The sequence below is a fragment of the Phoca vitulina genome, unplaced genomic scaffold, assembly GCF_004348235.1.
Source record: "Phoca vitulina isolate PV1807 unplaced genomic scaffold, GSC_HSeal_1.0 scaffold38, whole genome shotgun sequence".
NCBI lineage: Eukaryota > Metazoa > Chordata > Mammalia > Carnivora > Phocidae > Phoca > Phoca vitulina.
In genome coordinates, this window is record NW_022589741.1 from 16,318,029 (window position 1) to 16,334,989 (window position 16,961).

Here is a 16,961-nt window from a genome sequence, read left to right on the forward strand (position 1 = left end):
GGGGGGGGGGGGGGGGGGGGGGGGGGGGGGGGGGTGCGCTGTTCCTGGTGCTGAAGGCCTGGCCGAGAGCTGGAGGGAGAAGGGCCTGCCCTCACAGAGCCTGAGCTCAGAGTACAGCCGTGGAAGTGGGCCAGAGATGTCTGGAGACTTTAGGGACCCTCTGGCTTGAGGAGGCTGCCCCGGCCTGAGATTCTGGAAAAAAAAAAAAAGGGAAATTAGGTTCTAATTAGGTTCTTCTTTCGGAAGAAGTGGGGACGAGCGTTTTTTGGTGTTTGGGTAAGGAAACCGCCCCGGGGCTGGTAAGCAGGAGAGCCAGCTTGCCCCGCAGCACGTCCTTCCGGCGCTTGGCACAGTGGGCAGTCAGACGCTGCCCGCCACCATGGACGCTGAGGGCCGGAGCTTCCCAGCGCAGCCTGTGCCACAGAGAAATGGGGTCTAGATTGTAGGCTCCTTACGGGCAAGGGCTCCAAATGTAAGTCATGGGTGAAGACTTCATACTGCCAGAGCCTTTTCCACGTGTGTTATCTGACTGGATTCTTTCATTATCTCCACAGATCTTTTTTGAGTGCCTACTATGAGCCAGCTAGTGCTAGGCATTGGAGACACAGGTGGAAGATCCCAGCGTGCTCCCCGCTCTCCTGGTGCTCATCACCCTGAGAGGTAGGCATCGCTGTGCCCATGTTACTGATGAGGAGGTGGGCTGTGAAGGGAGTAAGCCGCTCAAGAGTGTTCCCTCAGTAAGGTCCGGAGCCACCTCCAGCCTGGCTTCTGTCCTGGTGTGGCCCGATCAGGAGAGCTACCCCACGTCGTCCAGAGCAGTGTCTTCAGTGACACGGGAAAGGGCTGCGTGGCGACTCTCTGCCTTCCAAGTTCCCAAAAGTCCAGGAGTGAGGCCCAGCTCTGGTTAGGTGGGGCCAGAGACCCCCAGAGAGCCAAAGCCATGCTTAGATGCCTGCTTTGAGCTTAACTTCTGCCAGAAAAGAACAGCACATGCTTGCTTCCCTCCCCATGCTGTGCCCAGATCCACACCATGATGTCCCCTTAGATTGTTTGAACCACAGCAAATACACAAAATGTACAAGTCAACTGGCAATTTATTTCATATTGGTGTAAACTGAGCAAACATCTTTTTTAAAAATGGCCCCTTTATTTTTTTTTTAACTAAACTACCCCCAACATAGGACTTGAACCATGACCCCAAGACCAAAAGTCGCATGCTCTACTGACTGAGCCAGCCAGACACCCCAGCCAATGTCTTTTGGATGCCATCTGTTAATATTTTCTTTTGGCCAATATTAACAGAGCACCTACTACGTGCCAAGTAACATGCTAGGTGCTTGTCATAGTCCCTCCCATCACCACTGATGGTTCTGTGGGCAGACAGCATCCTCCTAGCAGGCTGTGTGCCCTAAGGAAGAATGTTCCAGGTGTGGTGGCAGCCTATGGGGAAGAGATCACAGAAAGCCTCAGAGGGGAGGTAATGCAGTGAGCCAGCAGAAAACTGTTTCTAGGCCATCAGGGGTTGAGACCACATCTCATGTGGAAGCTCACACAGAGCTGGCATATTGGGGAAGTCGGGGCTCAAGCTCCGCTGGAGCGTCCAGTGCAGTGGGCTGGGTGGTACGGACAGATGAACAGGAGCCAGGTCATGAAGGGTTGGCCTGTGGACTGAGGAGTTTGCCCTCGATCCCGGAGGCAGGAGAGAGCAAGGGGAGACTGGGCCTGGGTGTGTCATTATCATTATCATGTTTGCATTTTAGTAAGAATCCCCGTCACGCAGCTGAATGGAGAACCAGCCCGGGAGGGAAAGATCCAAGGGAGGGAGGCCAGGAAGGCTGCTCTGGCCAGGGTCCAGGTCATTGCTGACAGACATCTGGATGGGGGTGGGGTGGGGGTGGCAGTCCATGAGGATGCAGAGACAGTCATGGGGTTTAAGAGACAGAGCTGTCCAGATGGGGTGACTGATCAGAACGGGGTGTGGGGAGGGAGCCATCTGGGGGTGACTCTCAACTTTGTGGCTTGGGTGATGAGTGGGGTGTGGTGCTGTCTACTAAGAAGGAGGGCAGAGGAGAAGCAGCTGGTGGGCACAGGGGAGAGGTTACCCTTTGCCTAGGACAGGGTGTGTCTGAGGTGCTCTGAATCGCGGGAGGCAGCTGTGTACGCCGAGCGCTGGGCATTGGATGCTGATTTAGAAGCCACACCATGCGGGTGGTAAGAAGCCACAGGAGGAGGGGAAACTCCCCAGGGAGGGACGGTGTTAGTGGGAAGAGGGCCTTGGTGCTGTATCTCTTTTTCCTCCTAAATTATTCAAATGCTTTTTAGTTGATAAAGGCTGCCCTCTTTGGTTCTAAGACCAGATTCATCTAAACGTGAAAATGAAAACAAGACCTCAGATTTCTTTGCGCTTTTTGATAAAGAATCTGAAAGCCTCCTCTTTCTGTTCTTCTATGTAGACAATAAAGCCGTACAAGAACAGCCGGTGGAGTCAGAGACCTGGCTGTCCCCGGCTTTGCCTCCTAAGAGCTGTGTGACCTTGAGCTAGGCACTGCTTCCCCTTTCTTGGGCTCTGCTTCTCAGCTATACCAGAGCTTGTCCTGTGGATTAAAGAAGAAAGAGACCGTGGAAAGAATTTTGCAAACCGGCGAGCCTTACAATCATGTAACACCATGGTTCTTTTTATTCCTGTAAGGTTTGGGAGGAGATTATTTCTCATCTCTGTGCCCCAGGTTATACAATCGAGGCCCCAGAGCAGCCCAGGACCTCTGTGATTGCTGTCCTTACATGTGGTCTCCAGGGTTAGCTAGGCTTCCGGGCCATGAATGACGAGAGTCAGGGCTGCACGAACGGAGTGTAGTTGTGTCATCAAATAGAATTTACACAGGCTAATCTGACACCTATTTAGCAGTCTGAATAATAATTACTGTGCGGCGTGCTGATCCGGCATAAATGGAAGGCATTTGACATAAATGATTATAGTTCGGATTGCTTTTACATAGCCTAACCAGATTTTTACAGTTCTTTCCTCTTTGACAGCTGATTCATTTATCCATTCAACAAATATTTATTGAGACTGTAATATATGCCAGGCCCCGTTCTGGGCCCCGAGGAGACAGACGAACAAGCTTTCTGCTCCCTGCCCCACCTCCTTTGTTTGAGCTTGCATTCCAGTGGGGAGACAATCACTGAACAATCAACTTTATCCATAATGAGTAAGAATGTCAAGCTTCTCTCGAGACCGTGTGTGCTGTAATCTATCCTTGACCCAACACCCGTGAACAAAAGGACAGATTCTGGGCCTGATTTGCCAACAGTAGAGTTGCCTTTGTCTTAGTCCTTTACCGTTCTTTAACTCTGACTCCCAATAGCAGGTGACTGCTTGAGCCCTTCTAGTCATCAAACAAATTCATACTGTGCACCTGTTGTGTGTAAGTAGACTCTGGGGATACAACAGCATGCTGGCAACTGTCCTTGCCCTTAAGAAGACCACACCGATCCCACGTGTGGGCATCTAAAGGACCAGCAGTGGGAGAAAGTGCTGTGAGAGCCACTATAGTCTGCCACAGTGGCACAGAGAGGGGCTCTAGATTCTGGCAAAGGGCAGGGGTCGGGGAGAGGAGCATCAGGCCAAGGGAAGCAGGTGTGCACAGGAAGCTTCCTGGTGCTGGGTGTGGCTGGAACATCAAGTGTGTGGTGCTGGGGGGGGTGTCATTAAACAAAGACTTACTGAAGTATGTAACACACACACACACGAAAGTGAATATAATCATAAGTATACAGCTCAGGGAGTTTTCACAAACCGAACACACTTGCATAACCAGCACCTAGAGTAAGAAACAGGACATCAGCAGCACCCTCAGAAGACCCCACATGTCCCCTTCTAGTCACTGCCCGCCCCCAAGGGTAACCACCAGCTGGGATTCTAACAGTTTTTTGTACTTTTTATAGAAAGAATCATATTGTATGTATTCTCTGTGCCTGGTTTCTTTCAGTCAAATTATGTTTATGAGATTCATCCAGAATCTCAGCACGTGGTTGCTGATGATTAATTTTCATTTCTATGTAACATTCTGTTATGTGAATATACACTGTATTTCTCCATTCTGCTGCTAGACATCTGAGTAGTTTCCAGTTTGGGGAAATGCAAAGTGCTGCTCTGAACATTCTAACACATCTCGAATACATCTAACACATCTGAGCACATAGACACACAATCTGTTGGAAATATGCCTATTGCAGGGTTTCTGGGTCCCTAGGGTACATGTAAAACTCTGGGTTTTGAGAGCATAAAGACCAGTTTTTCAAATCAGTTCTATCAACTTACACTTGCCTTGACACTGTATGAGAGTTCCAGTTGCTCCACATCCTTGTCAACACTTGATATTGTCTTTTTTAAAAAGTCATTCTGGTGGGCATATATTGGTATCTTATTGTGGTTTGAAATTGCATTTCCTGATGCCCAGTGAGGTTGAGACCCTTTTTAAATGTTTATAGGCTTTTGGATACAGTGACTAGTGGAGTGTCTGTTCTAGTGTTTTGCCCATTTTTCTTTTGGATTGTCTGTTCAGGGGGTACTTTCCTGACCAAGGGTGACCTGGGGTTAGCATATCTAGGTGCTTACCAGCCCCACTTTGACCCCATTGATGCACTGCAGCTGGCAGGCTACAGACTCTGTTCTCAGGGTGTCAGAGGTCTCAGGGGGAAGGGGGACAGGCAGGGGACAGCACCCATGCCGCCTGGGGGGAGGCAGTCCCCTCCAAGGCTCTGGTTTTGACATCAGAGGCCCATCGGCCCGACTGGTGGAAAGGATGGGGAGGGGTTCGTTTTCGGCAGGTAGCAGGAGCAGATGGAGAAACCAGCTGATGACCTGGTATGTGTGCTCTGCCCTCAGTATTTGCTGAGACCAGACCTCTCCCATCTGGGCCAGGGAGGGACTGATGGTGTGTAGCCCGTCCTTCAGGCCAGGCCTGAGCACAGCTGCTTTTCCCCTGTTATCTCAGTCTGCATGCTGTTCACCTCTCCTACCTGCGTGACGTCATGCTAGTTTTACCTGTGAGGAAACTGAGCTGAGGGGCTGAGGAGAGTCCTCATGAAGGCCACCTAGCTAGCATGTGGAGGAGCAGGACTTGAAGTTGAACCCGGTCCCTTCCCCACGCCACTCCCCAGTGAGCAGTGCATGTGGCGTGTCCCCGGGGCAGTGGCCTAACCTTGCCACCCCTCCTTCTCCAGCTCACTCATGGCTCTTGTTTCTTAAGAGCAGATGAAGGTTTTCATTCCCAGTTGGAATTTCAAAACAGTGGAGCCCCTTCATTCAGTCACAGTTACACCCATGGGCCCCCAACTGGATTGGGGGCTGGAGTTCGAACCTGAGCCTTCTGTGGGCCTGGCATAGGGAGGAAGGACAGGGGCCTGGAGCTGGCCTGGAGCTTTCCCACAGGTCCTGCCAGCCATTCTGCAGGGGACTGTGGGCCCCCCGCAGAGGCTGTTTGGGTGGCAGCTCCGGTCACGGGGCCGGGTGGGTGGCTACCTTGCACAGGCTTCAGACTCACAGGCTCCCACCGCTCTCTCGCAGAGTTATGTCATGCCCAGACCAGCAGAGGGCTCCATGAGGATTTATAGAAGATGCCCCGCGTCTCGGCGCCTTTGGTGCTGCTTCCGGCGTGGCTCGTGATGGTCGCCTGCAGCCCGCACTCCCTGAGGATCGGTAAGTGCTGCTCACATGGCACCCTGGGGGCAGCCCAGCTCTGGCTGATGCCCCCGCCTGTAGCCCAGGTGTCCACAGGGGACATCTGCTCCTACACCGTGCCCTCCCCGAGTTTAGCTGGACTAGCGGTGGTGGTGGGGGTGCAGCCGAGGGGCTCACAGCTCCGATCCGGGGATCGATCTGTCCGGCCCCCTTGTAAGGAGAAGAAAGATGTTGGGTCCCTGTTGCAGTGTGTGATGGACTCAGCCTGGCACATTAGGGGGCAGCTGTCAGATGAAGAAGGAGGGTGGGAATGGCCATGGGGATTCTAAATCCAGGGCTAGAGATTAGGGAAGAGATCACCTCTCGTTTTCTCTGATCAATCCAAGAGGGCTTCCTGGAGAGTGTGCCTCGGATCAAGTCAGGGAGTGCTCTCAGGGGCCCTGGCCCTCTGCTTAGCAGGACCCTTGACTTGGTGTGTCTGTTCTCCCTGGCCTGGTTCTGGAGAGGGAGGGCAAGGCCACTTCAGTGACCCATGTTCTCTCCCTGGCCCTGCTGCTGTGGGAATGCCCAGTCTAGGTGCGGCAGGCCAGCTGCTCCCTGCCCCATCAGCAGCCCCCTTCCAGGAGGGAGGCCTTCCTCCCCTGGGAATCTGGGAGTGCCTAGGTAGTCAGATGCCTCTTCTTCCCCAGGACTGTGCAAGCCTCATTTACTGCAGGCCTAATCTGGGTCATAGGGAAACATCCCCGGCTGTCGGGACAAGGAGATAGTTCAGTCCAGCATGCACTGTGTGGTCATCTGACAGCCCAAGACTGATGTGGGGTGTCAGGGATTGGGGGATTGTCTGTATATGGGGAACAGGTTCAGTGTGGACAGATGGGTGGGGGCACAGCAGTGAGAAGCCCAGGCAGGTGGGTCATTGTCATAAGAAGGCTGGATTAACAGCAGGACCCCTGGGGCAAGATGAGGCAACAGCCCCAGAAGGACTCAAACCTAGGCAGGTTCTACAGCCAGGTACCCATCTGATGCCCCTCTTCCCAGACTGGGGTAGGGAGTTGGGGGGGCTGTGGGGGGAAGTGGGTGCTGCCAACGAGACAGGATCCTAGATCCTAGACCTGAACCTGAAAGTGTTAGAGGCTGATTGAGAAGGAAGGTATCGGTATCGTGACACCGAGTCTCAGGAAATTGGCTTTAAGCCGGTTGCAGTCAGGACTTTCCAGAGTCCCAGAGGTTGGCCTACTGGTGGTGGTCAGGAGACCCCGGGTGGGCAGAGGCAAGCCAGAAGCTGAGACCCTGGCTAGGCCATGCACCACGGGCTGGAGGCCGAGCTGCAGGTCTCTGGGCTAACCCAGTGTGGACCTGTGGGCACATTTCTCCATGCATATGCAGCAGCAGCTGATTAGAATCAGGAATGCAGACAGGTGACTTAGTTCTTCTCACCCTGCCCTCGGCTCACCACTCTGCATGCTTAAAGGCAAGGAATTAAAAACAATTTTCTCTCCCTCTTCCCCATTCATTTCTACCGAAACTTCAAAACCTCATTTAATTCTGCTTAGCAGCAAAGCAAAACGGTTCGTATCCTTAAGATGCTTAATTTATAAGATGCCTACAGTTATTCAGCGTTTGCTGTGAGGTTTTCTCCCCCTCTAGATGAGTGGATAAATCGGTAACCCATCAATTTCCATTTGTCGCTAATGGGAAGCGGAAAGGGATTGAGCCAGAAAGACAGGGCCTCACGGCCTTGGCTTTCCTGACACTGGTTCTCCGGGAGGGAAGCAGAAAGTGGAGCTGACAGATCCCTCTCTTCGTGGCTGTGCTGACAATGGAGGGCTTCAGAGGGACCCCGCCCCCCCCCCCCCCCCCCCGCTCCCATACCCACTCCCAGAGCATTGCTTGTCCAGTTGTGTCAAGACGCTGTTGGCCCTCTGTTTTGGTTCACGCCAGGCCACTTGCAGCCCATCTCCAGCCAGGCGCCCTGCTGGCTGGCAAGGTCAAACTGGGCCTCCAGGCCAGGAAGCAGAGTAAAGCCAACAAAGGGAAAGAAAAGAAAAGGAAAACCCAAACCCGCAATGCCAGGACCCGTTTTCCCCGTCTCCTTGGTTATCCTGGGAGCCAGGAGCTTTCTCAAGTCTCCTGAACCTAATGGACGGGAAGGTGTTAATTACTGTGGGCTCCAGAGGGGATCTGGAGTGAGGCGGGGATGGGAAGAGAAGTAGGTCAAGAAAACAAGTAGCTGAGCTTGGCAACAGGCAGCCTTGAGCACAATGGGCCGGACCAGCGTCGGTGGTGCTGGCATCTCCCGCGGCCCCCAGAGGTGCATGGGAAAGGGAGGGGTGCAGCTCCCCCCTTCCCAGGGGTCACTTCTCCCTGCATTTGGTGTTTTCCCGGGGTTCCTTCCAAACCCCTCAGCCTCAGGATAGATAGCTGTGAGAGCGAGGCTGCAGGAAGGGCTGAGGAGTCTCAGAGATGAATCGCCCTGCCTGCTCCATCCTCAGCCCTGCTCATCAGCCGGTGACAATATGGATGTTTGCAAAGAGGTGGCCAAACCCATTACCCTGCCCGGGGACTGCTGTTTTTCATTCAAGTGAGGCACGGGGCGGGAGATCCAGCCAAATTGTCTATTACGGTGTCTGGTGTTTACCCCCCGAATGAGGTTTTGGGTAAGAGAAAGGGATTTTTATTTATGGCTATGAGGCTGCCCGCATAAATTCCCCAAACTCTCACACATATGTCAGCCCCCTTCAGTCATCCATCCTCTGAAAATGTCTTTTGATTTTGCTTCTGTCCCTATGGGTTCTCTGAGTGATGACTGTGGGAGCCACAAGTTAATAAATGCCCAGAGAAGACCCCCCTCCCATCTCTCCAGCCCTATATTACTCCAAGTGATCATCATCTTCTCTTAGAGCCGTGAAGGATTCTGAGGATCCCATTCTCTAAGCTGCTCGTTTCACACAGGAGGAGGGAGGCCTCGGGGGGATGTCGCGAGTAGGTGGCCAGGCTGGTGGCAGCCCACGCTAGAACCACTAGAGTCCTTGACTCCTCCTGGCCCTGCTCGCTTGGCCGCCCACCTGCGGGCTCGCCTGGCCACTGGAGAAGCAGGTTGGCCATCGGCAGTGTGGTCTCGGGTGCTTTTCTGCCATCCTGTTCCTGACGTTAGGAATGTTACCCTTGCCCCGGACACATGAAGTACTCAGTAGGCATTTGTCAGCTTTCTAGACTGTCTGCTGTTACTCCTTCCTTGGCCCTAGTTTCAGCCACACGGAACTACTGACTGTTACCCAAATATACCAGGAAGGTTTACTCTGGGCTTTACCCATCCCCCTACCGTGCCTGGGAGCTGCTCTTGCCATTCCAGCTTCTCTGCCTGGAAAACTGCTACCACTACGTTTCCTCTTCCTCTCCTCCTCCTCCTTCTCCATCACCATTCTCCCAGGCTTAAATAGCTCTTCCTCCGCAAAGTCCTTTCTCATGATCACCCTCTCCCTCCCGGGGAGAAATCATTTTTTTCCTGTCGTATTTCCCATTCCCTGGTACTTAACACCTGTTCCAGCACCTACTGGGTTGTGCTCTGGTTATTCTGGCATTTTCCCACCAGACTCTGAACTCCAAGGGCGATTGACCACCTGACACACTCCATGTATGTAAACGTATCACTTGGATTCAGTGAATGGGAATGTGTGGATGGATCGTTGCCTGTTGCAAGACCTGGTTCCCCAAGAACACGTTTTGGTATCATTGTTTTAACTTCCTGTCTTCAGGTCTTACGTATGCTTAAAGACATAGACTTACTGGAGGAAGGGGAAGAGAAAGGAGAAAAAGGAGAAGGAGAAATTGTGCTCTGTCTTATCTAGAACAGATAACCAGAATGGGCTGAGGATCCTCCTTGGGTTCTTATGCAGATGTTGGCTCTAATAATAAATACGATGATTCAACCATCCATTCATCAGTGCACTCGACAGGTGTCTGTTGACTGCTCGGTGCCGAGCGCTGAGGACTCGGGGGCATGATTATAGTCATCAGAGTACCTCCCACTTGGAAAGGCCTTCCTCCCTGCCACGCACTGTGCTATGTATTTCATGTATATCAGGCAATCTCCACGTCAGAATTAACCACCTGATGTTTAAGATGAAGACATGAAGGCTCGAGGAGTTTAAATAACTCTTCCAAGATCACCTAGATACGGAAATTTGAACCCGTCTCCAAAGCTGTCTCTTTCTACTCTGCTCTCCTGCAGCTGGTACACCCCTGGTGACATTAGGGATATCCCATTATCATAGCAGTCACGTGGACGGTACCGTGTTCTACCCGGGAAAGGAATTGACAGATGGAGTCTTTGCCTCATAGTCTCTAGCTCTTCGCTGATTCTTTTCCCTGCAAATAATTTCCTAAGGGCACAGAGAAAGTCCGTCTGACCAATGGGGAAACTGAGGCCTGGGGATTTGAGAAGCTTGCTCGTGGAGGCACAGAAGTCCCGATGAGCGTGGGGGGCGGCAGACACATGAGCAGGTTATGGGAGCCATTGCCTTTCTTTCATGTTTAGAGTTTCCCTGGCTGGTAAAGCAGCGAGAACCTGGATTTATTTGATGCTCTGCCTTACTAGGACACCCAGGCACTTTACAACTACCATTTTTTACTTGGTTTGTTTCCCCCAATGAGTTCCAAGTCCTGTAGAGAGAACGTTAAACATAGAACATTCAAATGTTATAAAGATGGAGATAATAAGAGAACTGGGGGAAGGAAGGGGGAAGAATAAAAAAACACCATTTTTTTCATCCTCTTCTGCTGTGTGTTAAATATATTTGAGACACCGAGATCCAGATATACCAGCAGAATTGTGCGCCTTGCCAAGGATTCACCGTGGGTTTTTTGTTTTTTTTTTTTTGAGGAGTGGTCTCCCCTTAATAATGTTACCACGTGATGGTGATTTATGGAATTTTGATGGGCATGTAACTTTTCATCTCTTTTCCAAATTGAGTCACCCAGGTAGGCAATCAATTGGTCTTTTACATTAGTGACAAACAGAAATTGATGACTTTCTCCTTCATCTGTCATCTGGAGAGGGAATATGGAAAGATCTCTGGGACATAGATCTCTCCCCTGCCGAATACCTTAGGGGATCTGTGTCTTTCTTTATGTCTGTATTCCTGGGTCTAGCCCGGTGCCTGCCCCAGAGTGGTGCCTACCAAATGTTTGCTAGATGCATGCTCTGATGGCAAGTTTTTGAATCTTGAGCTTGACCCGTCCATTTTCAGATTTCTCTCTCCCCAGATATTGGTCAGTGCTCAAAAACACCAAGCAATATCATTTAATGATAAGTCCGTGTGTGTGTGTATGCATGTGTGCCTGCCCCAGGCTGTCTCTCCCTGCTTCCCACCCCACCCCTGCTGCCGCATCTCTAGTGGGGAGGGGGGAGCCTCCAGGCCAATGTGCTGTGCAGAGTCACTCGGGCCAGGATGTCATCATTTGCCTTCACCTGCAGCTTGTCTTCTTCCAAGAACACCACACAGGACGCTTTCGGGAAGTTTGGATTTTCTGTCCACCTTTCCAGAACCCTTTTGTGAAGTACGACCTCAGGCCATAGTCTCTTCTGCTGAGACGTGAGGATTGAGTTCGGTCCAGATGGGCTTCATGTTACTGATAAGGAAAACTGGGGTCCCCATAAGGTGAAGTAAGCCAGCAAAGGGCCCCTTAGGCAGTGCCACAGTCCTTACTCCCAGCCGCCTGGAGACTTCTGTGCCATGGTTTGCAGTGTGTAATGTGTTCTCACACCCGTGTTAGGTCAATTTCCCCAACAACCTGCAAGGCAGGTAGGAGTGAGCCCATCTTATGGAAGAGGGTCCTGAGGTTCAGAGTTTGTGACTTGCCCAAGCTCATCCAGAGCAGGGTGGTGGCCTCGAAGGGAGGAGAGGAGAGGGCATGTCCCAGGTCGGGTAGCAGAGGGGTTCTGGGGAGCAGAGTTGGAGGACAGCCAAGGTGGCGGAGTCCTGAATTGCCTGTCGGCAGTACGTTCTTGCTGGGTGGGACCCAAAGCCACCAGAGGCCAGCGTGCCAAGACCCAAGGCCTCCCGAAATCCAGCTGAGCTAAAGAGAATAGGCAAGTAACAGTAGCAAACATTGCGTTTTCTTAAACATATCGTGAATGATCTCTGGGAGGAAACTGGGAAAGGTCCCAGGAGCTGGGGTATCAGAGCAGAGGAATGGGGCTATTGTTCTCTAACTAAAAGTTCTAGACAATAGAGCTGATTTTCAGATTAGTTTTGGTGTGTGGCTGCGTGGGTTCACTTGTGCTAGAATGGCCTGGTTTCCCCTGGGCTCTCATTTTGCCCCTTCACACGTGTGGTGGCCTGACGGGAGCTGTTGCTCTGCTGGACGAAGGCTGGCCTGGCAGAGACGCACGTGGTTTGGGAGAAGAGTCCTAACGGTATCGAGTTAGACTTTCGAAAACCTGTCTCCAGCTCCGTGAGATTGTTTACAAAAGTCTTGAAATGGGGAGTGAGTCATTAGCAAGCTCTATTTTTTCCCCCTGTGGTGGTTTGGGGTATGTGTGGGGAAGGTGGAAATTACAGAGAGAAATTTGGATTTGATGTCAAGAAATGTTTATCGGACAGATGGGGTGAGCCGTTCTGGGGACTGAGGCTCCCACAGCTGGAGGTGGCCACAGATCGGTTGGACAGGGATTTCAGCCTCAAAGTGGGGGTTTGGACCTGTTACCTCGAAGGCCACTTTGAACCTGGGATTCTGTGAGAGAATACTTTGGCCTTTGGTCTATTCTCATACTTCCATAGGGAGACATTCCATTATCCTTGTGTCTTCATTAACAACTGTTAATAAGGGCTTAGAATGGAGGCAGCCACCTACTTAACTTAAGTCCTGACCCCATCTGGCCCCAGCTGCTTGGGCAAGCCAGATAAGACATGAAGCCCTCCTGATTCTTTTTACTATGTCAGTGTAGACCTGTCTGCGTGTTTCCTTTCTCCCTGCGGCCACTGATGGGGGAGCTGGAGAAGCACGGGGGATGGTGGGAGCTGCTGAGTGCCTGAGTGGGTGGGATACACATGTGTCCGTCACCAGAGCCCAAACATCCTGCTCACAGCCTCGCAGCTTGGTTCCAGGCGTGACAGCGGTCACACGTACTCTCACTGGTCTGTGGGACTGGACACACGTTCCACATCAGCTTGATGGGGCCTGGGCCTCGGCTGCTGGGGGGCACTGGGCAGCGGGAGGCCCCAGACACCTGTCAGGCCGCCCAGCAGCACCGCCGTGTCTCCTTGTGGCTTTCTTCCCACGGCGTTGAGTCCTGGCGCCCAGCTATCATGGTGGCCAGGTTGGTGAGGCCCATTATGCTCACACTGATGAAGAGGGTTGTGGGGAGGGAAGAGAGCCCAGGCCGGTGTGGGGGTGCTCAGCATGCAGCTCTGTTGGCATGCCCAGGCGGATGGTGCCCCCGTGCTTGACTTGGGAGGCACTACCGCCCTGATTGGGGCTCTCTGGAGTTGAGATTCTCTCTGTTAGCATGACCGTTCTCAGAGGAGAGGTTCACTGTTCTGAAACTCTAGCCCAGGGACAGACATTGGCCACATCCCCTCAGCTCCTCTCACTCCCTCCCTGTATTCCTACTGGGAGTGAGTGGCCATTGGCGGTGGCCCACGAGAGGGTCCCTCGGTGTCTCCTCCTTCCAGCGCCTTCCACCCAGACTCTCCCAAATGTCTTCTGTGGCTATTCCAAGCTGATTGGTGTGTGGAGGGCACAAGGAAAAGGGAGCCAGATGTGTTCTGGGTAGCACTGGGGTTGGCTCTGGAAGGCTCCAGCATCGTGAAGGGGTTGATGCCAGAGCGTGGACTCTAACCAGACTGCCTGGGTTTGAATCTGAGCTCCACTCTTTATTTGTTGTACGACCTTGGGCAAGAACTTGATATCTTAGTGCTTTAATTTCTTTATCCATAACGTGGGATAACAGCAATCCCCACCTCAGGCTTTCACGAGAGTTCAGTAAGTGACCACAGAGAAAGTCCTTCGAGCCTCATCAGGTGTGTAGTAAGTCCGGGACAGCGATAGCTGGGATGACGAGGAGCACTTTGGGGCCACCTTGTCTCCGTCCAGCAGCCGTGCCCTGCTTGGGGCCCCCTTCTGCACTCCTCCACCAAATGCTGTCTTTCCCTTTTTTCTAAAGCCTGCTTTAAATTCATCTCTTTCTGGGAGCTGGAACTCTGCACCTGGTTGGAAAAGCTCTTGCTTCCAGAATTTTCAGAGTGCAAGTCGTGTGCATGCTCATGAGTGCACTGCACTGTGTTCACTGATGCACACCTACCTGTCCCTTATTTGAATTCCATCTACCCCACAAGCCTAAGAGCTTCCCGAGAGACGGAACTCTGTCTTCTCCACCCTTGAGGTGGGCTTTCCACACTGGGTGATGGTCCCAGGTCCTGGCTATGGGATCTGAAGAGTCTCCTAGCCCCACATCCTTCTTCAGCTAACGCCCCATTTCTCTCCTTCCCTTTACACAGAAACTCTGCAAGAGAATTTCCTGCTCAAAGCTGTCTCCATTCCCTGTCCTCTCTCACCCTATCAGTGGGACTCCCTCCCGTCAGAACGTCGCCCCCACCATGATGCCCGCTGGGCTGCATCTGGTTGTCTGTCCCGAGGCCTCAGCTTACCGGCATTGATGTAACCTCTCCCTCCCTCTCCCTTGAAACACTTCTTGCTCTTGGCTTCTGGTCACGCTCCATCCTGGTTCTTGCCCTGCCTCACTGGCTACTCCCTCTCAGTGTCCTCTGCTGATTCCTCCTCATCTCCCTGACCTCTGAATATGGATGCGCCCCAGGGTTCTATCCTTACACACCTCTCTCCACACCCACTCCTTAGTGATCTCACTCAGTCTCAGGGCTTTACGTTCTTATGGCTCATCTCCTCTCATCTCCAGCCCCCACCTCTCCCACAACACCAGACTCCTGAGCCTACTCACCATCCCCACGTGGATGTCTGAGAGAAGCTCAAACGTGGCCTATCCAAAATCCAGATGTGGATGACTCCCTCCATGCCTGTTTCTCCTGCTGTCTCCCCCATCTCATACATGGGAATGCCATTATCTGTTTGGACTTAGATTCCAACCTTTGGAGTCACGCTTCATCCTCTCTTTCCCTGGCATCCTGTATCTTCTCCACCAGAAAATCCTCTTTGCTCTACTTTCCAACTGCACCCAGAGCCCAACCACTTCTTGCCACTTCACACGTGTTTTCCTGTTCCAAGACAGTATCATCTGGCACCTGGGTTACCACAAAGCCTTCCTCCTGGTTTCTTTGCTTCCTGCTTGCCCGGTCACTTTTGTTTCTCAAAATGGCAGCAAGAATATGATTTCAAAATGTAAGTTGGATTATGTCTCTTCACCTCCCCAGGGCCTTCTCATCTCAGAGTAGAAGAAAACATCCTTACAGTGTCCCACGAGACCCTCCACGATCTGCCCCACTGTTGTGTTACTTTTCTATCCCATCTCTTACCACTCTGCCTCTTGCTCACCCCACACCAACCCTGACCCCACTAATTCCCTGGCTTTCTCTCAGACGTGCCAAGTACGTGCTCACCTCAGGGCTTTTGCACATGCTGTGCTCTCTGCCTAGCACACGCTTCACCTAGATATCCGCCTAGTCTGTACTACCACCTCCCGCAGGCCACGCCCTGCCCCACAGCAAACCCCCCCCTCAGCCGCCTGCCCTCTTGCTTGCTTGATTTTCTCCATAGCACTTATCGCCACCTGACAAACTGGTTCTAATTGTTTCTCTCTGAGTTCTCCCATCAGGAAAAGCCCTTTGTTTTCTTCTCTGCTGTTTTCTCAGCACATCAGACAGTGCTTGGTGTATAGAAAGTACTCACTAAATAGCTACTGGATGAATGAATGATGCAGCCCCAGAGGGGGTCCCAAAGGAGCTTCAGATTTGCCTGCCATTGGAAGCCAGAGACAATGGTGGTCTCCCTTGTCACAGAAGCAGTTCTGAACAGGTGCTCCTTGCTAGGACCGTGCAATGGATCCTGCTGGCTCCCTGTCCCTACATTCTCTGGTCCCTGCAGCAAACTCCAGGTCCTGGGGCCGATCTCAATCCCATTCTGAGGAAGCCCAAGCCAGCAGCTAATGACTCAGCATCACAGTGAATCTTGGCTGTTGGTCTTCCTTCATCCCCTCAGATCCAAACACCAGGCCCTTGTCTTCTAATCCCCCCCCCCCCCCCCCACTGCATTGCTAGTGCAATGCCCAAGATTCTCTCCCGTCGGTAGGTCTGAGACCTCACTCTGACATTCTGACTGTGCCCAAGCTCCGCTGGGCCTAGGACCCACTCTCCCAGCTACAACCCTGCCACCCGCTTCCAGCTCTTTCCAGAAGCTACCAGTGTTGGCTGGGGTACCTATCTGTTGTCTGCCAGCAGATGTTCCCAGGGCTGTGCTCCCCGCCTGTCTGTTTGTGCTTCGATTCACAAAACCTTGATGGTGGCTGGGCCCCCAGTATAACCCATTCCACTTCGAATAATGCCGACTATTGGTTTTTCTATCAAGCTCAAATCTGTCTGTCCGTCTGTGCCTTCCACCTCCTGTCCTAGCCCTGCCTGTGCCTCAAGAGCACGCAGAGCAGGTGTCTGTTCTTCCCGGTGATGGCATCACTGAGATCCGAAACACTGTCATTTCACAGCTCCTGGCATCTCCTTTCTTCCAGAGATTCATCATCAGTGCCTGCGTTCCTTCCTTCTCAGCATCCTGGTCACCCTCCTCCAAGTGGGTTTTCTCTTTTCTTCTTCCCAGGCAGTATGTGGCCCCAAATCAGAGGCAGGCCCTCCCCTTAACTGCTTCCAATTGAACACAAGCACCTGCTCCGGCTCAAAGCCCCTTGTTGGACCCATTCCCATCGAGCCCTGGCTGACCAGTCTTGAGGTAAAGGAAAGCCCATCTAGGTGATGGGCTCCCTGCCTGTGAAATGCTCCCCCGCTTTGGCTCTTCACAGGCTGGGCTTTGCTCTCAGCCCCCAGAGCTGGTGCCACTCGGTGAGAGCCTGCAGTAGGATGGCCCAGGGTCACCCGTGTAAAGACACCTGTGTTAAAGAGCCCGGTGCTGGCGGTCCGCCCCGTTGCGACCCCTGTGGCTTCTCCCAAGATGTGCTTTTCTCCATCCTTTCTAGTACATGGTCTTTCAAGCAGGGAGTGACACAGGCAGGGGAGGGAATGCCACTTTGCTGGCAACACTCATAAATTCCCCCCAGTGGCAGGGATCTGACAACATGAGACTTTGAGCTTTCAGCTCA

General features: G+C 52.5%; 1 protein-coding gene across 9 annotated transcripts in view; it reads left to right on the forward strand.

Moving 5' to 3' along the window:
• Nucleotides 1–16,961, forward strand: part of GRIK4 (glutamate ionotropic receptor kainate type subunit 4) — a 428,651-nt gene that overhangs the window by 116,349 nt on the left and 295,341 nt on the right. For 5 of the 9 annotated variants that reach the window (XM_032428067.1, XM_032428065.1, XM_032428074.1 and 2 more), the window contains 2 exons: nt 555–660; nt 5,570–5,701. In XM_032428067.1, the coding sequence (XP_032283958.1) occupies nt 5,620–5,701 (82 nt within the window). In that variant the 5' untranslated portion in view covers nt 555–660; nt 5,570–5,619. The other 4 variants (XM_032428069.1, XM_032428071.1, XM_032428070.1 and 1 more) reach the window with 4 other exon arrangements.